General features: G+C 41.5%; 1 protein-coding gene across 1 annotated transcript in view; it reads left to right on the top strand.

The window, feature by feature from the left end:
* The first annotated feature begins 412 nt into the window (after positions 1-412).
* Positions 413-24,190, top strand: part of me1 (malic enzyme 1, NADP(+)-dependent, cytosolic) — an 83,639-nt gene continuing 59,861 nt past the window's right edge. Inside the window, exon 1 of the mRNA XM_061675522.1 lies at positions 413-668. Within this exon, the coding sequence (XP_061531506.1) occupies positions 537-668 (132 nt within the window). The 5' untranslated portion in view covers positions 413-536. The remainder of the gene's footprint in view (positions 669-24,190) is intronic.

Raw genomic sequence — 24,190 nt, 5'->3', positions numbered from 1 at the left:
AAGAGAGGGTGAAACCCAAGGCAAGCACGGAGAGAACATACAGTATAACGCCACACAGGTAGGCCACGGCTGAGAATTGAATCCTCAACCTCGGAGCCGTGAGGCAGACGTGCTAACCACTATTCATTTTTTTTTTTTAAATGACATGCAATGGAAATTCAATAGGCTTCAAATCTTGTTTTCATTTCGTTAGTGTGAATTATACAGTGGCCTACTATAATTCGTTGTGAATAAATGATGTCATTTAGATATTGCCAACCTCACTAAAACGAAATGGCGCCTGTTATAACAGAGTATATTTTTTATCAGTCGTTGAATGAAGGGTACTTTTTTTTTGTTTTTTGCTCGTATTCCACCCGTTGCTATGGTGACGGGCAGACAACACAACGCAACTAAGCTCATGAAAGACTTGCGCGGTTCCAATAAAGTGGTTTGTTGATAAGAAGCGCAGTGGTGAGCCTGCTGCGACTGACGCGCGCTCACATCCACTTGTTGCGTTCACGGCAGTTGTTGCTATTTAAAGCGACCACAACAACATGGCAAACGTCGCTTTGGCGAGAAGGGAATCCGGCGACACGGAGATGCACAAGTCCGACGACAACACAAGAGCCTTCGTTTACACAAAGAAGAGGGGCTATGAGGTTACCCGGAACCCTCACCTCAACAAAGTAAGTGTGCTGAGGTCGCAAAGAGGTGAACCGACTTTCTATGTACCGCAACCCTGTGAGCGCGTGCTGGCGCGTTCAGCGACTGTAGGAATATTGGGAATTTGCTCCAACGATCAAATCGTCATGGACATTTTTTAAAAATCGCTACAAATCATTTGCAACAAGAGAGCACGTTATATTTCAGGGTTCAAAGCCTCTCTGAACTTTGTTGTTCGCAGTTGAAAGTAGCTGAGAACTTGTTTTTATATGTGCGTGTTCTTTTAGTACTCTTAAGATATCAAACCAGTGTTCACTATAGACGCAGCAACTGTGACCGTTACGATAGCTGTCTTTGAATATTTTCATTGAAATGTCACTGTAACAAGTCTACTTGACTCTGGGGGAGCAAGTGAACTCAGCATTAGCGAAAGGGTTACGTATCAGCTTTAGGCACTATATTTAGATTTAAAGAGCCCAACTTCTGGTGGAACATACACAGTGTCAATGTCGCCCTGTCATGTAACATTCACTTAACAGTGTTGACGCTTGACCTTATAAATGACCGGCACACACAAACATTTATACATTCTACCGGGGGTGTAAGATGAAGTCACCGTGCCGCCTGCAATGCAGTATTTGTAAATATGTCGGGTGAAACATGTTATAATGATTGTGTTTTCTGAAAAAAAAAAAAAATGCGGAACTAGGCTGGAAGGGTGCCTCGTCATGCTGACATACGTTGAGTCAACTGTCATGGTTTTAATAACAAAAGAGGATGACGCACATGTTCTTATTGTCGAGAAAAGGCTTCTCACTAAACCTTTATTGTTTGCAGCAAACGCATATTGAACAATAGTGTACTTGGCAAGTGTTCTGGTGAATTCTCCGGTTTTGTGTAGCGCGATGAGGGCCTCAGAGGTCATTGGTCCAGCTTGGAGTGACGCGATCTCTGTCCGTGGTGCTGACTGACCGCACACACACGCACACACACACACACACACACACACACACACACACACACACACACACAAGACTATTCACTATTCCAAATGTTGTCTGGTGCTTATTCATTAAGACACTGGTGTCCAAACTGCGGCCTGCCGTACAATTTTCAACGGGCTGCGCCAGATCCTAAAATTTACATTTGACATGGCCCACAATGCTAGTTTAAAAAAAGAATGGAGTTGAGCAGCTTGAAAGTGTGGGTTTAAAAAAAAATGGATGGGTTAATTCAAATAAGATGATTCAGTTTCAGAAGCAAATATAGTTTCCTCCACTTTGATTTGTGAATATATCACATTAATGATACTCAAGTAACTACTTTAAAAATGGTCATCTTACTACGGGTTGCTCTTGTTTTGGTCCTGAATGTGGAGGTGGTATTCGGCTCCCGCTCAGTGCAGGGTGAGTCTATTCCAGAAGGATACATGGCTGCTGGCCACCCCAAAATGTTGAAAAATCTTAAACTGTTGGGCTCATCACCTTTAGCAGAATTCTGTAAAGTAGCGTTTTTTTTTAATTATTTTTTTATTTTTTTATTTTTATAATACATATATATATAATACACATATAATACATTTTTATAATATATATTTTTTTATAATAATTTCTATAATACAGTGTATAAAAAAAAAATCATTGTTTGAGTGATTGATTTTAGCGTGATTTTAATAAAGCCAATAGATTTTCAAAGCGGGCCCTTGGCATCCTTCCATTCTTGCGGCCCTTGAAGGAAGAGGCTTGGACACAACCGTATTAGGAGGTACCCACACACAGGCAAGCTAGTGTGATTTCGCCATACGTGTGGTGGTCTAACGGGGAGGGCAGATGAACAGACAAACCAATGGTGATAAAAACATGGCATTCATGGTAGATTGCAGCTATGGTCCGTTAAAGGAGCTGCCGGGATTGAAGTGATACATTCAACAGTGGAGCTCAAACAAGCCAGAGTGTGAGTGGTGCTGATCTGTTTATCTGCACAGAGCCCCGTTTGTTTAGAGTTAATGACTCCAATCCTTAAACCACCAAATGTTGCAAATGAACCCTTTTTGTTTATGTTCCAGAACTAAAGTGAGTCCAGTGTTGTGAGTGAGGTGAGCCGCCTGCTCACATGCTACGGCTAATAAGAACACATCAGGACTGCAATTGTTCTCCAGGTGTGCCCGCAGTGTTACAGTTAGCAGGAAACTTGATGGATTTCATTTTGGTGGTAATCAAGTGGAAGTCATGTTCTTGGATTTATGCTGGACGGAATTTATTTTTTGAGACACTAGCTCTCACTGATGATTTGCTCGTAATTTATATGCCATCTAAACACAATGCACATTTTCAATCAGTTATGCAAATATTAAGTGCTAGTCCACTTGGACAAATAGATAGTGGTCAATTGTTGACCCGGTTGCTATTACTGTATATCTATGGTGACCATATTGCATTACGAAAGACAACAGTCTCTAGCTGACCTCTCACCAACTAATTTAAAATCCTATTGTCCGATGCAACTATATTTTTATATTCTACATGTGGCGCAAGAAGTAACAAAGTTTAAATAGTCAGATTAGATACATTTGGGTCGTCTTGTTTTGTTCAAATTGATCACTGTAATGCTTCGTGGCAGAAGATAGGTAAATGCCATTGAGGTAAATGCGTGCAGATTGCCCATATTGCCCATATCAGAAACCGCTCCTTAGTGGAACATTGGGTAACAATTGTGATTTGTCTTACGTCAAGTACAATTTTCTATTCAACTAAAGATATATACAACACACAAAGTAATCGTCGCAAGTAATTCTCACCCATCAAGTGACAGTTGTTCACACTTCACATCAATGGTATCGTCTTGCATTTGAGATGGTCTATCATTTTCACTTTCCACTTGCTACTAAATTTGAATTCTCTCCTCCATTCTCAATGCTCCTAGTTTCCTACTGTGTACTGTATATACAGCAGTAATTGTCCCATGTTTTTTTTTTTTTTTTTTTAACCTTTGCACTTGGAGAAGGAAAAGTATTGCTTTTCTACATTTAGGTGTTTATTTTTGTGTAAACTGAAAACACGCAATAAAACAGGTGGATAAAAACACATTAAGAGTTCATCTGGCCTTATATAAATCCATATTTGCCCAAGTGATATGATTTGGAACAGTTTTCCCATTAAACTATAAGTCTGAATGTTTGGAGTAGAGGTCAAACTGGATATTCCTACGTTCTGGTCCTGTAAACTGTTTGTTTACATCTCAATTTACACTCCAGGGCCATGAATGAACCCACTGTTCAAGAATGCTCTTAAACAGTCCTTGATAGCTTGACCTAATTCATGTAGAAGGCTGGTTGGTTTACCACTTCGGATGTTACATGCTGTTTTGTCTCTTTTAATAGAAACCTGTTATGACCTGGGCCATTGCTCTAGGATTGAGGCTTTTGTGTCAAAAGAAAAACGAGCCTCTCCTCTACTTTACTGGCTCAGTGTTACTTCGTGCAGTCTTGAAAGTGAATGTTATATCCACATTTTATGCTTTTAATCCCACTTAAAAGTTGGCCATTCGACTGAGCTCACAATTTTTAATGTTGACTGGGATTGATCATCATTTTGTACTAGTCTTTATATGTTTTATTCTTAATTATGCTGGCGTTTCATAGCCATATTTGCTTTTGCTGAGAGGTGGCTCTGTCAAATCAAAACCACCTCAGCGGCTGTGACAACCGCTCAGGGTTTTGAGTAATGGGTAAAAAAAAAAATGCATCCTTTGCAGCCAGGTGAAGCCTCCACTGTCAGTGCTGTGCCTGAACTGGGCCTGAGGAAATTGGAGCAGAAGGTCGGAAATGACTACTAAAGCATGTCAGTGGCCAGGCACAGGCGGGCCTCTGTGGCTCAGGCAGTGGCACATTGTTGCCCTCCATCTGATTTCAGCGAGCCCTGGGGATGAGGTGTGTTTACCTCACCCAGGTCAAGTCCACTTCAACCTTAAGAGGAGCCAGTCACAGCACAACCTGCTAATTGATGCTGAGGGAAGCAGCGCTGAAAACAGCCTATCCTCAATTTGACAGGCTATGATTTCCTTTTAATCTCTGCACACACACTATACATGCACACTGGGTAGTGTATGTGGCCACAGCTTCACATCGCTCTTTGGTTAACTTTGCCTCCTCCCTCTCCAGAGGGGGAACTGGATATAATAGATGCGTTTTCTGTGTGCTTTCTGTGCAATAAAGAGATTAAGTGGGTTGCGAGGTGTAGAAAGGGTTCTCTGTGGTGAGGACGAGAGCGCTGGCCACGCTCCACAGTCGTCCTCTGTCTCTGTGCTTGATCACACATTAATGAGGCATCTGTGTGAATCGCAGCCCGCACTACGTCTCTGACGCTGGTTCTGCCTGCTACTGCTTTGAAAAACAACAACAACAACCTCTATAAAAACGCTTATAGCAGCAAATCTGGGATGCTGTTTCAACTCAAACGCTGAACTGAGTGTTGGGTGTCACCGACCTACAGATCCCCATCTACTGACTATGTACTGTACTGTAGATGCCCATAACCAGTGCATCCAGTAATAAAGGGTGCAGAGAACTGGGACAGCTGCTTGTAGGCCTGTTTAATAGTCAAGATCTGATGATTTAAAAAAAATATTTTACTTAAAAAGATGACATTTATGCATTCTATCTGCAGCAAAATCCATCTAATTGCTTAGATGCGCACTGACAAAAGAATCGGAAAATTTAAATTGCAGCCAGATATTAACTCCGGATCTGATTAAGTGCTTTGATTTGACATTTTGATCTGACCCCGCATAGATATAGAAAATTCCATTAATAATGGACAAGAGATGATATAAATTCTGAATGTATATACTTAGGCCCATGAGAAAAGATAAGGCATTTGATGACTTTTAAGAGAAACATTCACGGAAAGAAATCAAGTCAATGTATGAAAACTGTGGAAGAATTGTTGCAAAAAGCAGATTTATATATATATGTTTTTTAAAATACAAATAGTGAAACAAATGTTTATCCACTACCCAGACCATGCTGTGGCTTGTTCTGATGACCTTGTTAGATGAAAGACTTGAATTAAGAGTCTTAAAACTAGTGTATCTGGTTTGGCACTGAAGACGTGACGGTATGCTAAATACCACAAGTCCTGATTAGCCACTACAGCAACTGGAAATCATTAGACTCTCATGTTTGTTACTTTGGTTTGGCTGCGACATTCATCAACTATTGCCCTCAGATTATTCACCAGGAGTGAATTTTCCTTTACACATGGCCAGCATGCACAAGTCTATGAACAAACAACATGCAGTAAATTTGCCGACTTACCAAATCTGCAATGGAAAAATAACTTCGGCTGAAACATCGAGTGTTTGGATCGGGACATGTTCGGCAATTGCAGTCTCCATTCCAGTGATTTCACATATGTGGTGAAGCACTTAGGAATGTTTCATTTCTGAAATGGGGAGTGAAAGCAGGAAGCACTGGAGGGTTGGTATCAATCTTCTCAGAGCAATTTGGAAAGACATGATCTTGTGGAAGTGATTTTTCAGTTTTTTTTAAAGGTCATCCTATATATGGAACCTCGACCTCGTTCAGACCTGTGAGCGTGAGTGGGACAAAAGATTCCCTCAATTGTGAGTACAACTCTGAGTTACTTACTTTTTACTTCAAATCCAGAAGGAGCCAGTTACATTTTCCCCACTGAGGACCATGGCTTCAGTTTTGGGGTGTAGCTGAAGATCCCCCATTGAATGAAGCCAACAGGATCACATCATCGGCAAATTGTAGAGATGAGATTGTCAAGCCACAAAAGTGAATGTCCTCCACGCCTTGCCCTATGCCTAGAAATTATGTCCACAGAGATAGTGAACAAGATCGATGACACATGCAGCTTTGGTGGAGGCTTTCTTTCACCAAGAATTACTTCCACTCGTGATAATGCAACTGCGATTGGCTGGCGACCAGTTCAGGGTGTACCCCGCCTCTCGCCCGAAGATCGCTGGGATAGGCTCCAGCACGCCCGCGACTCTAGTGAGGAGAAGGGGTACGGAAAATGGATGGATGGATGGATGGTGATAATGCAAACTGTTGATCCAGAGCAGTGGGACTTGTCAACCCACACCTCACTCAATGGACTACAGTGCTTAGTGTAAATGTGCTTTCATATGAGCATGTGGGTTGTCCCAGGTGTAGCCAGGTGTTTTAAGTTGTTAACATTGGTTGCCGGTGGTCAGACATTCCTCTGAAGGAGTGGGGACGTGTCGACCAGAAAGAAAGCACATCCTCGTTTCCCCCCAATAACCGACACCCAAATCTTAGGTAAATCACAGTATATCGGGCACAACATAACATGAAACGAAAGCATGTTGGCATATATGTACAGTACATTAGTTTTAATAGCAGACACAGGCTTGGCCTACAGATGGAAGTAATATGATCTGTCTATCAATTCAACTGTTCACACAACCAAAGGCTTCATCCAAATAGTACAAACTCCCCAGGTCAGATTTTTTTCTTTTTGTAAGTCAGTCCTCATTCATGTGAGGACAACAGCGAAGCCATTAGCCTTGTTCAAAAAGACACAGGGAGACAAGACACTCTAAGCCTCATCGCCTTCCTCTGAAGCGCTTCTCAAGCATTCCACCTTTCTTTTTTTCCTCAATGCTTTTTTTGTTTAGAATATCAGAGTGATGCAGGTCTTGGACTCTCTTAAGAGACACAGATGCAAGGATTTCAGACAGTATTTAGTTTCAGTATTGGACAACATACGTTTTGTATACGTGGTTTTCCCAAGGCCACAAAAGATTGCAGCAGTGTGGCTGATGCTGTGTTGATTGAGATGTTTTGTAGCGTCTCATAAATGCAGACTGAGATAAGAATAAATCACTTTAATTGGATTACTTCAAAAGAAGTGTTCGGTATTCATGTTTTTGGGAGAACATCACATAGAGTATGTTATTACTCTCACTGCCTGGAGTTGTGACTACTGAAGCACTGTGTATTCAATTAATTGTGACACAAACAATGAAAATGTAGTGAGACAACTAAGAGATTGAGGTTGACTGTCCTGATAACCACACCCACTCTAGAGTCCAGGAGACATTTACAATAGATTTGAAATGCATGCTCCGGTAGGAATACGTCACGAGCCTATACAGTAGTTACCTCAAAGTCTTGGTGAATGGGCCTATTATTGTTTCTTCACAGTTCTGTAGTACTTTGACCAGGTGTAAAATAAATTGGTTTTATTAATGATTATTTGTCTTTGAAAATGTATACCACCCACAATAATAAATAAATAAAATCTGTATTGGGCACATTATAGCTACTTCTAAGGCAGTGGTACTAAACCTGGGTTCAATCCAACATCAGGGGGTTGGTAAATCAGTCTCAGGGGTTTGACGGAGGACAAGACACACACACACACACACACACACACACACACACACACACACACACACACACACACACACACACACACACACACACACACACACACACACACACACACACACACACACACACACACACACACACACACACACACACACACACACACACACACACACACACACACACACACACACACACACACACACACACACACACACACACACACACAGGCGGCACGGTGGCCGACTGGTTAGAGCGTCAGCCTCACAGTTCTGAGGACCCGGGTTCAATCCCCGGTCCCGCCTGTGTGGAGTTTGCTTGTTCTCCCCGTGCCTGCGTGGGTTTTCTCCGGGCACTCCGGTTTCCTCCCACATCCCAAAAACATGCATTAATTGGAGAGACTAAATTGCCCGTAGGTGTGAATGTGAGTGTGAATGGTTGTTTGTTTGTATGTGCCCTGCGATTGGCTGGCAACCAGTTCAGGGTGTACCCCGCCTCCTGCCCGATGACAGCTGGGATAGGCTCCAGCACGCCCGCGACCCTACTGAGGAGAAGCGGCTCAGAAAATGGATGGATGGATGGAAGACACACACAGTGTTTTTTAAAATAGGTACCACATTTTCACACTGCGCCTACCAAGGCGCAGTGCGCTGTCGGCAAAGTTGCGCAGTGATGCTCAAGGCAGGGTGTTTGCCGTCACGGCGCTGTGCCTCGAGCTCTAGAATGTTCTACTAAACACACTAACAGCAATACTACTTACTAGATACGCCAGCACGCAGTAGCAGCCCAGGTAAGTTTCATGCCTACGTGGCGGACATGTTGGTTGGGGCAAATAAATATGAGTTTGCTCATTTTGCAACCGATTTTCATAAGGGTCACATTTTTTGTCTACGCCAAAGCGTGTGTCTTATCAATGGAGAACATTTAAAAGAAGAGCCCTAACATGTTTTTATTTTTTTTTACCTGTGAGGGGTTATTCCAAGTTCCCTTGTTCCGAATTTACGATGCTGTGTGCCACCGTATGCAGCACAATGTGCAGGCATCCTTGGTATTTTGATTTTCATGCCGTCCACAAAAATGGAATTTTTTGCCCCCAGTAGCTTTCCATCGTAGGTACACAGTCCCTACCTATTCTTCATATCTATAGTGACGGCTGCCTCATAAAGATAATTGTGAATTTTTCAACAGGGATTGGGAAACTTGTGACATAAAGTCAAAGTCAAGTGTCATTTGAAGACAGTCCTGCCTAGAACACGCCCTGCTCCAATAAAACTGGCTGCAGGACATGCGCCAATGCAACATGATTGGCCGCCTTATCCCTGTGGGACACCCCCTACTGCTCCTAGACAGGGAAAGAAGGATGTAACTTCAGTCTGGCGACACTTCTATGAATCCCACTAACCCTAACATACCCTAAACCACCCAAACCCCACCCATAACCCTAACCTTAACCAAAGAAAAAATCCATCCATCCATCCATCCATTTTCTGTACCGCTTATCCTCACTAGGGTCGCGGGCGTGCTGGAGCCTATGATTGTTCTTATTTTGTAAAAATTTAATGAATATTTTGAATGGTTCTCATTTCATCTGCGTAGCCTGCCCTTCCCGCAATCCAGGAGCCAAGCAGCGGGGCATGTCCTGCCAAGAACAAGAGTGGATTTCCTCATAACTCGATCAATGCACTGCTGCAATTAGCGGGTGTTGGCCGAGTGCTTTGCCGAGTCTTTGTTGATTACTGTGTAACATTGTTTTTGGATGGTAAAAAAAAAAGTCTTCTAAAGAAGTGCAGGGGACATGTTCAACATGTCCTCCCCCAAGCTTTTCTGTATCCTGAATATGATAAATTGTTGAAAATGGATGGAGAGATAGATATAATTAGCCACTAATACACTTGACAGTTTCATTGACAAATCTGTTAGTTCTCACCTGAACAGGGGCACTGAGTGCTTAAGCACTACTGGTCTTTATTAAGGTCTTTAGTCAATGTTTAGACTCGAAGGTTGAGAGAGTTGATGATTCTTGTGAGACTTGGACACTTTCCCAGGAACACTCAGACTCCGAAGGGACCTGGACTGAGGAGGATGAAAAGGCCATCTTAAAAGGATCAGCTGCATTTGAGGAGTGCTACATATGGCCCTTACCTCCACCCTCTCAAGGCTGCCCTCCCTAAGTCAACAGCAGCTCACCTTTCAAGGCTATTTGACCAACAAACTTGTCTGTGCATTCACAAGTGGACACTTTCTGATTTGAGCAGCTCAGAAGATTTGAAGACAATTTTGGGTAATAGTACACCTTTGTATTGCCAGTGTGGCCAAGATAGCATGACTCATGACAGTAAGAGGATAACAGCATCATCCTATGGTGCTTGCTTTTTGATCACAGATACAGTCATAGTATTGGTTGAGGTGAAATGAAATCCTGTTTTTTTTAATTGATTTTATATTGGAACCCCTTGATTACACATTTGCACTTGATTTATGGGTTGTGTTTATTAATAACTTAACAACTACCATCTGTCATAGGTTATGTGATGGAGTTCTAAATTTCTTTCTAAATGGTTGGAGCTTAGAATGGTAAATGATAAACACATTGTATGTAAATTGCTACAATAATAATAATGCAAAGCAAATATATTTATATACTGTAGGGGATTTCATACACAATGTAACTCAATGTGCTTTAAATGATCAGAAGCATCTTAAAAATAAAGATAAAAATAAAAAGCAGCTTAAAAATAATAAAAAAAAGAGAGAACAAATCAAATTTAAAACAACATAAGGTGCAGGAAAGATTATTTAAAAGTGGAAATGTTCTAAAAAGCATGAGAAAAAAATAATTTTTAACCTGGACTTAAAGACATTGACACTTGGGGCTGAATTCTATTCTGATGGCAACTTGTTCCATTTGCCTGCAGCATAGCAGCTAAAAGCTGCTTCACCATGTTTGCTTTGGACTTGTGCTTTGTTATCTGATCTGAGTGAACAGATCTCAGAGCCTTACTGGACTTGTAATCCATTAGCATGTCTTTAATGAATTCAGGACCTAAATCATCTATCTTTCCATCTATCCATCCATCCATTTTCTACCGCTTATCCGAGGTCGTGTCGCGGGGGCATTAGCTTTAGCAGGGACGCCCAGACTTCCCTCTCCCCAGCCACTTCATCCAGCTCTTCCGGGGGGGATCCCGAGGCATTCCCAGGCCAGCCGAAGGATGTAGTCTCTCCAGCGTGTCCTGGGTCGTCCCCGGGGTCTCCTCCCGGTGGGACGTGCCCGTAGCAGCGGTTCTACTCTGAGACCCTACGGGATGACCGAGCTTCTCGAGCCTTCGAGTCCCACCTCCAGGCCTGGCTCCAGAGGGGTGACCCGCGTCCGGGCAAGAGAAACCTGTGTCCATTTTTTGTTTTCATCATAAGGGGTCGTTGAGCCGTGCTTTGTCTGGTCCCTCACCTAGGACCTGTTTGCCATGGTTGACCCTGCCAGGGGCATACAGCCCCAGACAACTTAGCTCCTAGGATCATTGGGACACACAAACCCCTCCACCATGATAAGGTGACGGCTCAAGGAGGGGAGGACCTAAACCGTTGAGTGATTTATAGACCAGTAGCAGAACTTTAAAGTCAATTCTAAAGCTGACTGGGAACCAGTGTAGAGACTTTAGAATTGGAATAATATGTTCTGATCTCTTGCTTCTGGTTAGAATCCAAGCTGCAGCCTTCTGAATGAGCTTCAGCTGTTTAACGCTCTGTTGAGGGAGTCCAATCAGAAAACCGTTACAATAGTCAAGCCTACTTGCATGGATGAGCTTCTTCTGGCCTGCTTGGCACATGCAAGCCTTCACTCTGGATATGTTCTTCAGCTGGTAGAAGGCTGTTTTAGTGATTGATTTAATATGACTGTTGAAAGTCAGGTCGGCGTCCATCAACACATCAAGGTTGCAGACTTGTTCCATGGTGTTTAAAGAGAGCAATTCCAGGTATTTACTAACAGGAATCCTCTTTTCTTTACTGCAAAAAACAATTATCTTGGATTTGTTGTGGTTTAATCAAAGAAAGTTTTGGTTATTTATGTATTTTAGACAGTGACGCAACACCTCAAAGTCATGGAGACACTGCTAGATATAACTGTCTGTTATATGTATAGCTATGATAGTCAATATTGAGGTTCAGAAGAATTTGACTCAAGGGTAGCATACACAGGCTGAACAGAAGGGATCCTAGAATTGACCCTTGATAATAATACAAAAAATATACTGTTGATTTTCATGTGGTGTGGAACGATAGCCAGTTAGGAAGCAAGTTGGCTAAAGAAAACAGAAGCATAGTGCAAAGCTCAGAGTGAGAGACTTCAGAAATATAAAGTGGGTACGGAAAGTATTGAGACCCCCTTAAATTTTTAACTCTTTATATTGCAGCCATTACCTAAAATAATTTAAATATATATATAAACACATATATATATATATATATATATATATATATATATATATATAAACATATATATATATATATATATATATATATATATATATATATATATATATATATATATATATATATATATATACATATACATATATACGCTTTTTAAAAAATATCCAATAATTATTTTAATATTTAAAGAGCCACAGGGGGCCTTGCCCATTGTGCCATTCAAGCCAGAACCACCACTGCACTCAAGCATTCTATTTGGTTGTAAAGGTAACGTTACCTGCAGATCACTGCGCAAGACCTCTTAAACTTGTTTTACGAGATGAAAACAGTAAAGCCTAAGGCAATGGATTCCTAGCCTCGCGATGTGACCCAGAGTCCTACAACCGATGTATCTAAGGATTCCTGGCGGATTTTGTATCAATAGTCTAGTCTGCTGCCGATACAGTCATATCTCTTGCCTTTACGGATACCAGGTCGCATCGGTTAAACGTTCCCAACCCTAGTTTTTATGTGTCCTCCACGTATGACCACAACATGACAAGAGAGAAGAAGAAGAAGAGAAGAAGAAGTTGACACCACAATGCAGTTACTAGATAATCTAAAAGTAAACTTAACATTGTCTTCTTACATAACAGGTCTGTCCTCCTACAACGTCAGGTATAGATTTTATTAAGACTTCTGGTTTGGTGAAGATGGCTCTTGATCATTTAACATGTGATTAACGTGGTCAAGTTTCGTATACTTAGTAATCTGTACAAAATGATTTCTGACCAACATTTGCTCTCTGACTCTTTAGCCTGCACTTCCTTTGGGGCTCTGAAATATTTGTAGGTTGAGGCATTGTTTCTATTTAACCATACTAATGATTGATGGTGCCTTTTGTGACATCCATGCCCAACAGTTTCCTGTGCTTTATAGAAGTTGGACTGAAAACACTTTGTCATGGGTGGTAAATTTTTAGCTAAATAGCCAGTTGACAGTTCCAGAAAACGTGATTCCCTGAATATTTGGAATTTTTCAAAAACCAGTGTCACTGAAAGTAAACACGGAGAGAAAAGTAATCATGATAATAAGGTTTATGCTATAGATTCGTATTCTGACATCACGAAGCATTGCATTGCAATGAATAAATATAATAAATTGCATTGGATTCTTCTTCCAGAATTATCAGGCCAAATTAGTTGCAAAATTTATAGTTACTAAGATTGCACCAATACCAGTATTGGTATTAGTGCTGATAATGTACGTCTGTACCCCCCCACCCAAAAAAAATAAATAAATAAAAATCAGATGCTACGATTTTAACAGCCTGACATATACCTTCCAGGCAGGTGGAGAAGAAACCATGTCAGCTGTGTGGAGATACTTTAAAGTAAACACGGATGGCAATACTTTGTTAGCCGACTGCAAATTTTGCTCAGTAAAAGGACGTGGAACTCCGCTCTGGCGGCAACAGAGGCAGTAGGCACTCTGGCAAGCATTGAGTTTCTCAAGCCCCGTCGCCTTCTCCACTCCACGCTACTCAGCTCCGGCCGAGCCAGCCGCGCTCCCGTCACAAACCTGTGGCAGAGATGACCCTTGCCCCCTATTAGTCAATTAAATCAAGGTTCTCCTGTATATGTATTATTTTTTTAGGCTTTCATGTTTTAAATATTACAGTGTCATCATTTTTATACCACAAAGTCTAAGCACCACAAGGTAATGTTTTCACAATGGTGGGGATTGATATTTATAAGCTCAAAAGCATTACTTTTTTTTTTTTTAATTGAACTTGCGGACAAGTTGCTTGCTAATTGGTAAGAAAGACCTACCATGTTATAAACATGCAAAATACTGTATAAACACAAACTAAAATTGGCCTGCACACAAAAATCAATATTACAATAGCATGTAGAATTGTTATGGCCATCAAGAAAAAAAAAGTATGAAATAGACCCCAATGTGAAACTGGTAACCCCAACCTGCAGAACTTGACCCTGTAATCAGATAGCATTGGTGAAGAGACTGTAAATGGGTGTATTATTTGGATAAGTGACACTGATACAGATCCTGTGTCATCCTTATGGTATGATAGCAAGATATGTTATCAGTAAATTGATGACGTATTGAAGCCATGCCCACACGCCTCCCTCGCTGTATGCCTAAGTGCTTCCCAGAAAAAAAACCAAGTGATGAATAGAGGGGAGTCCCTGATGGTGTAGTGGTACACTCGCCTGACTTAGGTGCAGGCAGCGTGGGTTAAGTTCCCACTCAGTGACGGTGTGAATGTGAGTGCGAATGGTTGTCCATGTCGATATGCGCCCTGCGACTGACTGGTGACCAGTTCAGGGTGTAGTCTGCTGGGATAGGCTCCAGTACCCTTTGACCCTAACGAGGCTAAGCGGTGTTGAGAATGGCTGGATGGATGAATAGAGGGCCAAGGAAAAAAATATGGGTGAAGATATTTTTGGGGGAGACGAGAAGGGTCACTATTTGTGTTCAAACTAGTCCATCTGGATTCAGCTTTATGGTGGTTGTTGTTTGGCAGATCAAACGCATACAATAGTAAGCATGAGTAAACACACATGAATGTCCATTCTGGCATGAATGACTGCATTTATTTTATTCCTCACCCCTGCATCCTCAGCGAGGAAGGTTTTCACCAGCAGTCACCGTCTGTCTGTCTGCTTTGCCATCAGCATGATTGCATGAAAACTACCAAGCTTATTGAACTAAATGAGGAAAGGAGCAGAGATGAAAGCATTAGAGTTCAAAGAAGACGAGACTCAAAAACAGCATTTATCTGACAGCACCCTGGGTTGGACATTGGAAAACACATTATGTTAAGCTAAACTCCATGCCTCTTGATGGTTTCAGTTACCGCAACAGTTCCAGTCCAGTTATCCCTCTCACTCCTTCTCCCTTTACACTCTGATGATTCTTTGCTTGATGTCACCTCAAGGGATCCAGCCATTCGTCTGATGAACAGCTTGCCCTAATTAGGGGGTCACCATGAGCCTATCACAGATGAGTTTGGGCCTGAGGAACACTGGATTGGTGGACTGGATTGACATGACAACAACAACAACCATTCACACTCACATTCACACCTATGGACAAATTACTGTATTTAATTAACCTTACATGGATGTTTCTGTATCGTGGGAGGAAGCCAGAGTACCCAGAGAAAAGTCAAAGTCACACAAGCACAGGGAGACGATACAAAGTCCATACAGAGGGACCTGAGCCAAGATTAGAACCATCCACTGTAAAACAGATGTGCTAACACCCAATCCACTTTTCTGCCTCCAGTAGAATATACAGTATACGGGGAAAAAAAGATTTAAGAAGCTTTATTGTCTATTTTAGAGTTATGTAGCAGATATACAGAGGATCATAACTCCAATGCAGCAAAATCAAAAATGTAAAAAGGTTCTGAAAATACATTAAAAAGAAACTCATACTTCTCATTGTGTCTTGCATGTTTGTGAATCATTTGTGAATGTGTTGAACTTGTTGTAGATTAAGATCTGAAACGGAATTGAAAAACAATTTTTTTTTTAACTCTGTGAAGCACTTTGGGTTGCATTTTTATGTATGAAAAGTGGTATATGAATAAAACTTGATTGATTAATTGATTGGCAACAAACAAACAAACGTAGCAGTATATACAGTAGAATTGCTTGCAATTATGATGGAACTACAGTGGACAGCGTACAGTGTACAAAACAGGTTAAATTAGGTTAAAGTGTGTCCAGATTCATTATCAGAAGTGATGTCTTTACTGAACATCACAAAGTAGGTCAGATGAATTGGTTGAAATATCTGAGACATTATTTGTTGTAAAAAAAGGCAGATTAATGTGGGTTTCAGCACAGAAAAATAAAGGGAAACCAAAAAGTCAATTGACTGTGTGTTGTCGTACTAGAGCGGCTCCAACTACCGGAAACAAATCCCTTGTGTGTTTTTTGGACATACTTGGCAAATAATGATAATTCTGATTCTGATTCTGAAAAGGTGATTAGTCAGTGAAACAAGTGCTTAAACAAAAGTGGGAGAACTATCCTTCAGCACAGGTGAGTTTAAGGCCTATGTAAAAAAACAAACAAACAAAGCAAAAAAACGAAAACTAAATCAAGAGTAGAGGTACATAATATTGCATATTTATTAGATAGAGCAGACAGTGGGAGAGAGAAAGCCATTGGATGGAAACCAAAAGGAACATAACATTAGGGCACACGGGGTTAATGTTAATGTCAATGTTAATGTGTCTAATTAGAAAACATGGCTCAGGTTTGTGTGAATGTGGAGCAGAGGAGGAGAGAGTTGGAACATGTCTCTGGCCTTGTGTGTTGAATCTGTTTCTTGGTTTCCCTGTGCGCCGATTGTCTCAAATTTGTTTGGACATTTGATTATCGCCAGCAACCCGTTTTTAGGGAACAAATAAGCATTTTCCTGCTTCCGTGTGCTTGGGTCCACCTGCCTTCGCCTCCACTCCACCATGTATAATGTTGTGACACATGCTGCAGGTGCTGGAAGTTTCTCTGACACTGACATTAAATCAACACTAACATTTTCAACCAGATTTAGTTCCCAAAATAGCATGTTCAAAAATTACTTCAGTTTGCCTCTACACAAAAATGAAGTAGTTGCGAAATTTAAATTGGCAACTAATAACAAATATAATTGTAATATGGACTGCTGTTGTCATAGTCATAACATTGTCAATGTCATAACAACATCACTGATGTGCATTACTTTTTTTTTTTACTAGCCCGATAAAACATCTTTCACCGGCACATGCTTCTACCAAGTTAGTGGCCGTTAACATTGAAGGAGTCACTAATGATGCAGCGCTAAATCCGTACGACGTTGTTGCAGGCTGCATGGGTTTAGTTCCTACTCATTGACGGTGTGAATGCGAATGGTCGTCCATCTCTATATGTGCCCTGCGACTGACTGGCGGCCTGTCCAGGGTGTAGTCCGCCTTTCGCCGAAGTAAGCTGGGAAAAGCCCCGTGACCCCGAACAGGATAAGCAATATAGAAAATGGATGGATGGCTAATGCCAAAAGAGACGAAAACAGTGACATGCAACGACTATTGACTTTTACTTTGTCTTTTCTTGAGCACATTCAAGTGCAGCAAGGTTGAGTAAATTATTTATTGCCTTTTTTTAGTTCCTACAATTTGTATATTAAGCTAGAATAACAACCTAATATTCACATTTATGACTGACAACTTAAATTTGTTGCTAAGAATGTTTAAGTACATCACATTCAGGAATAGTTCTTTGTGCAACAAGCGGTGTACACTGTAGGCTGGTCGCCACTTATCACAGGATACCTATAAACAGATAATCGTTCACATTCACACCAAAGGACAATTTAGAGTCTTCACTTTACCTAACATGTATGTTTTTGGAATGTGTAAGGATGGCGGAGTACCTGAGAGAAACCATGCAATCCCTAACCCTAACTGTAGATAAATACAAGAGAAAGGGAAAACTGAACCCCTCCTGTTAGTGTCAGTCATGCACAGTATTTTCTCCTGAATCTGCACCATATACTTTAAGTGCATTTGTTTCAGTAAATTTGGGAGAAAACTATCCGTCCAGTGTTGCGAACAATAACGAGAAGCACTGCTTTTGGAGTTTTCTTTTTACAGAACTGTCATCCTATTGCAGAGGAACCATATTTGAGTAAGAAGCTGCTTGTAATTGATGCTGCATTGTTTGCGCTGTCTCTCTCCAGTCTATGGAGGTAAATGGGGCCAAGTGGTTTTGTTTCTATATACAGCAACCACCAGACCGGGGCCTAAAAACTGTAAATACTGGCCTGGTCAGTGGCCAGTTACAGCTAGTGAGTTGCTGCGCTCGGCACCCAGACGCCAGGACTTCTTCTGTCTTTCTTTGACCATTATAGATAATAAAAAAAGTGACCATAACCATATTACCCTCCTTTCTCCCACTCTTTTTTTCTCTTTGTTACTATTTTCCCTGCCATTTCTCTCCTGATTTCAATTTTATCCTCTTAATCCCAACTGTGATAACTGTGGGACTAGTCTGCCATTCCTCTCGGCCATCCACTCTCTTAACCCCAGCAGCTGTTTTCACAGTGTCTAGACGCACATGCCTCTGCTGATAAAACAAGAGGACATTACAGCGCGCTGCTCATTAATGAGGCTGTTCTGAGGAAGTTCTTTTGATTGAAAGGCGTCATTATAGATCATCTGTTTTCACTTTGTATCACATCTTGGGACATAATTTTTATGTTGTGGACGTGGACTTGACCATATGCATAGAAATGCTTGTTAGTGTACATAGTGTTCGCATACACAGCATAAAGCTGTTTGGCTTGAGGATGACAACTGTGTGCGTGTGTGCAGTATGCATACGCAAGCAAAAGTGTGTGTTTGTAAATACTGATGTGGGATCACGAAAGGAAAGCCTATTATGACTCATTCTTTCCTGCAGCTGTTGGCCGTAGCCCCCTCCCAGTGCGGGGCACCGTTGGCCATGAATTCATCAGGAGGTTTCCTTTGATAGCAGGGAGATATTCCAGTTCTGCTGACTCCCAATATGTAAATGCATCCCACATGAGCTTTGGTGTCCAAATTGGCTTACAAAGAATATCTAGCGCACGTACAAGAAGCAAATGATGAGAAAATAAGTTTTTGGTTTATTTCACCCATCAGTGGGAATAACTGAGATGCAACACTACTCAGGGCTGTACTGATTTCTTGGGAAGTAGACGTGGCAGTATTAGAGGGTTAGGAAAGATGGCGCTTGTGTAGGTTTTTGTGGGAAAACCTTAGTGCTGCATGCTCCCTGTTTGGTCAGCTGCAGTAGGTTTGCTGATCCGAGGAGCCCTGACATCACCAGCTGAAGTGAATCCAGATTCACAGACTCAGCCAGTGTTCTCATTGTCTATTTGAGTATTATTCAGCATTAACCTTTCATTGCCATTTTTAAAAGCTTCATTCAAAACCAACATTTGTATTGGCAGACACCGTGAATATTTTAAGTGTGTGAAAGAGTAAGAATCATACAACAGCATTTTTTTTAAAGATCCCCAAAACAGTTTACTTTTCTCAAGACTCCCATTTTATGATTTATTTAAATTTTAGAAAAGTAGTGCAAGTGGGCGTTTGTCGTTCCATTGGGTAAAACACTGGTAAAGATATTTGTCTGTGTCCTGAAATGACCCAAACCTTTGTGTGGGATCTTTTTGTTCACAATGATTTTGACAAAAACTAAAGGTGAAACCAGAAATGACATAGTCATAGATGTGCCACAAATATTTCCTTTTCTTCACAACAGATGGACTTTAAATAAATTTTGAAGCCAATTTTAAGATGTTGTTTTGGCCAAGCAGACACATGGATTGGATAATCACATCCAGATGGTAAAGATCCTTCTTTGACGATAAATTAAAACAACATGCAACATACAAATTCTGTATTCATGTTTATTATACTATGGAATGAAGCTTAACGCACAAATAGTTCATATAAAAGACTTCCGGATGGCTTTGAGGAAATTGTGGTCCACCATCCGGCGACTCAGGAGGGGGAAGCAGTGCACCATCAACACTGTGTATAGTGGGGATGCGGCGCTGCTGACCTCGACTCGGGACATTGTGAACCGATGGGGAGAATACTTCGAAGACCTCCTCCAGTCCACCGACACGCCTTCCCATGAGGGAACAGAGTCTGGGTTCTCTGAGGCGGGCTCGCCTATCTCTGGGGTTGAGGTCACCGAGGTGGTTAAAAAGCTCCTCGGTGGATAGGCCCCGGGAGTGGATGAGATTCGTCCGGAGTTCCTCAAGGCTCTGGATGTTGAAGGGGTGTCCTGGTTGACACGCCTCTGTAACATCGTGTGGACATCGGGACAGTGCCTCTGGATTGGCAGAGTGGGGTGGTGGTCCACCTTTTTAAGAAGGGGGACCGGAGGGTGTGTTCCAACTACAGGGGGATCACACTCCTGTAGTATCCCGGATACAAGCGGCCGAAATGAGTTTCCTCCGCAGGGTGTCCGAGCTCTCCCTTAGAGATCTCGGTCATCCGGTATCCCAACCTTACTCGAGTTGCCTTCAGTTATATGAATGCTTAGCAGTGTAAATACTGTCTTGAAAACACAGTCAAATAAACACGTCTCCCTTTAAGTTTGATGGATTGGGTTAGGTCATATTTCATTTGGAATACTGTCAACTTGACCTGACTTAGTTTGTTAGCTACAATGGTGTAGCACCATTTCAACATGAATACGTTGCAAGTGAGAGGAAAGTGGGGTTAAGATGGCTATCACAATACATCACTTTCAGCCAAACAGGTCAAACAAAAAGGCCATCGCCATGTTTTCTGGCTTGGCCTCTTAGAAAACAAAGCAACTCCCACACTGAATAGAAAAGTGCTTTGCAATGATCCCTGCCAGGCTGTATATCAGTGCCAAACATTTAAGCCCTCTCCCTGTTGACTGGCCTGTGGACTTTGGGTCCTGTGTCTGACTGGTGACTGTGGTTGCAAGAGCCACAATGAGGAGACCCAATATGATTTTAGGATAAGGCCAATCTCAATAGTGATTCTTTTGGTGCTGAGGGAATATTTCAATTGAAGTGAACACACAAGGGAAAAGCGTCATATGAGGTGAATTACCATTGTTCTATTGACTTAATTTTGAACGCATGATTGAGGCTTTTACTGAATTACATAATTTTAATGGTTTCCCAGAAAATTGAAAATATTACTTTTTGAAGTTTTCAGTTCATCTTCATTTGCAAAATTAACAGACAAAACCACCTAGTCAGAATAGATTTTCAGTTTGAAAAGGAGAAATCATTTTATGTTTATTGTTGATTTCTTTTTACTTTCAGCTTGACCCATCAAGGGTCGCCAAAGCAAGTCACTTGCATGATTTGTTTGGCACAGTTTTTACATGGGATGCCCTTCCTAATGCAACCCACCCATTATATATATATATATATCCATCCATTTTCTGAGCCGCTTCTCCTCACTAGGGTCGCGGGCGTGCTGGAGCTCTCAACTCTAAATTGCCCATAGGTGTGACTGTGAGTGCGAATGGTTGTTTGTTTGTATGTGCCCTGCGATTGGCTGGCAACCAGTTCAGGGTGTACCCCGCCTCCTGCCCGATGATAGCTGGCATAGGCTCATTAAAAGAAATTAATAAAACATTTTAAAATACAGCCATATCGGCAGCCACATTGCGGATAGACGCGCTGTTTCATGTTGATGCTTGCGAGAGAAGGTTTCCCTGCATGCCAAAAAAAGAGATGAGTTGACTCAGAGGCTTTGTTCATGCCTGTACATGCCTGTATTGTACGGGCACTCATACAAGGTGTGTGATTGTCATGTTTACCACTGTGTTACATAAAATCTTCTTTTAACAACATTCAATAAACGTTTGGGAACTGAGGACACTAACGGTTGAAGCTTTGTAGGTGGAATTCTTTCCCATTCTTGCTTGATGTACGGCGTCAGCTGTTCAACAATCCTGGGTCTCTGTTCTTGTATTTTACGCTTCATAATGTGCCACACACTTTCAATGGGAGACAGGTCTGGACTGCAGGCAGGCCAGTCTAGTACCCGCACTTTTTTATTATGAAGCCACGCTGTTGTAACACGTGCCGAATGTGGTTTGGCATTGTCTTGCTGAAATAAGCAGGGGCGTCCATGAAAAAGACGTTGCTTGGATGGCAGCATATGTTTCTCCAAAAGCTGTATGTACCTTTCAGCATTAATGGTGCCTTCACAGATTTGTAAGTTACCCATGCCATTGGCACTAACACGGCCCCATACCATCACAGATGCTGGCTTTTGAGCTTTGCACCCATAAGAGTCCGGATGGTTCTTTTCCTCTTTGGCCCGGAGGACACGACATCCGCAATTTCCAATAAAATTTGAAATGTGGACTCATCGGACCACAGAACATTTTCCTTAAACTGTTCGACTATTTTCTCACGTACTTGTTCACAAAGAGGTGAACCTCGCCCCACCTTTGCTTGTGAATGACTGAGCAATTCAGGGAAGCTCCTTATATACCCAAATCATGGCACCCACCTTTTCCCAATTAGCCTGTTCACTCGTGGGATGTTCCACACAGGTGTTTGATGAGCATTCCTCAACCTTCTCAGTCTTTTTTCCCACGTGTCCCAGCTTTTTTGGAACGTGTTGCAGCCATAAAATTCAAAGTTAATGATTATTTGCTAAAAACAATAAAGTTTATCCGTTTGAACATTAAATATCTTGTCTTTGTAGTGTATTCAATTAAATATACGTTGAACATGGTTTGCAAATCATTGTATTCTGTTTTTTATTGATGTTTAACACAACGTCCCAACTTCATTGGAATTGGGGTTGTATATAATTACATGCAATGTATCTGTATGGTATCTATACATGTAGAAAAAGGGTCAAAATGTGAATAAAAGGTTAAAATAACAATCAATATAGATCAACTTATTATACTGTATAAGAATGCTAACAACAAGATGTTATAAGACCGATCACACAGTAAGATACACATGAAAAATGTGTACGTACATGGTGGGGGGAATGACACTTCATGAACAAAATGTTTTTTGGACACATGGTGAAATATGAGAGATTAGATCATGTGATAATAGTGCGTGAGAATAGCTTTCTCACAGTGTGAATATTGTGATAAGGAACCTACTCCTCTGGATGTAGTTAAGCAAACAGTGGCACTGAGGAATTTACAGTAATTCTTCCCAGACTTTAAGGAAGGGAGTGTCCTGCTGTTTGGCTTCTGTGTGATTGTGACAGATGCGAATGAAAAGGCTGAAGTAGCATAATGTTTATGTTTTTCAACGTTACCCTTAAATGTTGCACCATAACCACCATTTCAAACCGCTGAGATGCCCAGAAGGAATTTTATCACTTTCAAAGGACTTAAACCTTGATCTTTCTTGTTTGGCCATCTGGTCAACTAATTAGCTGCTTCCTCTCAAATGAATAAAAGTTAGGAGTGGACATTGAGGTAGTCTGAAGTAGAGGGATGGCCCATGAGCTAAATTACTTTGGCTTTTGGCTTCTGGAACATGGTGCTGCGGGCATCGCATGTGTTGGCACAAGGTGCGGCCACTTCAGATGTGGTCTGGGACATGTGGAAGCTTCTAGGGTTTATCCGGCCCAACCCAATGTACAGTACAAAGAGCAAGTGAATGTGGTAGCAGTCAGACACGAGCCAACCTGTGTTCAAACAAGTATTACAGTAGCGTTACTACTCTACGTGTGTTTGTGTATGCGCGCAGTTTGTGAGCCTTTACTATGACTGTGTAAATAATAAAACATAACAAATGAGAATATTTACCTTTGTTTTACCTAATGGTTCCATTCCATCATTTTTTAAAAATAATCTTTGATGTCCTTTTATTGCGTTTGCATCACCATTTTGGTTGGAAATGGTCAAAATGTCCCTTTTCAAGCTATTCTAGTTGGTCTTTTCCGCCTGGCATTTGAGACAGGCAGATTTCTCATTATTATGTAAAATGGAAATGAGGTTTGTGTCATGAGCGGTGCCCTGCAGTCCTTTTTGTTGGAGCCTGTTGGCGCTTTACGCTCCTCTCGCCTTCTCTTTCTCCCTCCCTCTCTCTCTTCACAGTAATCACCTGTCATCAATCAACCCTCATCATCACCTGCATAAAAGCCTGCCAGATCCTTGAAATTCTTGCCGGAGTATTAACACTCTCTTGGAATACCACAGCTCCTCAGCCTCC

This window comes from Phycodurus eques, chromosome 4 (assembly GCF_024500275.1).
Source record: "Phycodurus eques isolate BA_2022a chromosome 4, UOR_Pequ_1.1, whole genome shotgun sequence".
Taxonomy (NCBI): Eukaryota; Metazoa; Chordata; class Actinopteri; order Syngnathiformes; family Syngnathidae; genus Phycodurus; species Phycodurus eques.
Note: the sequence above shows the minus strand (reverse complement) of the source record. Positions and strands in the feature narration are given on the sequence as shown.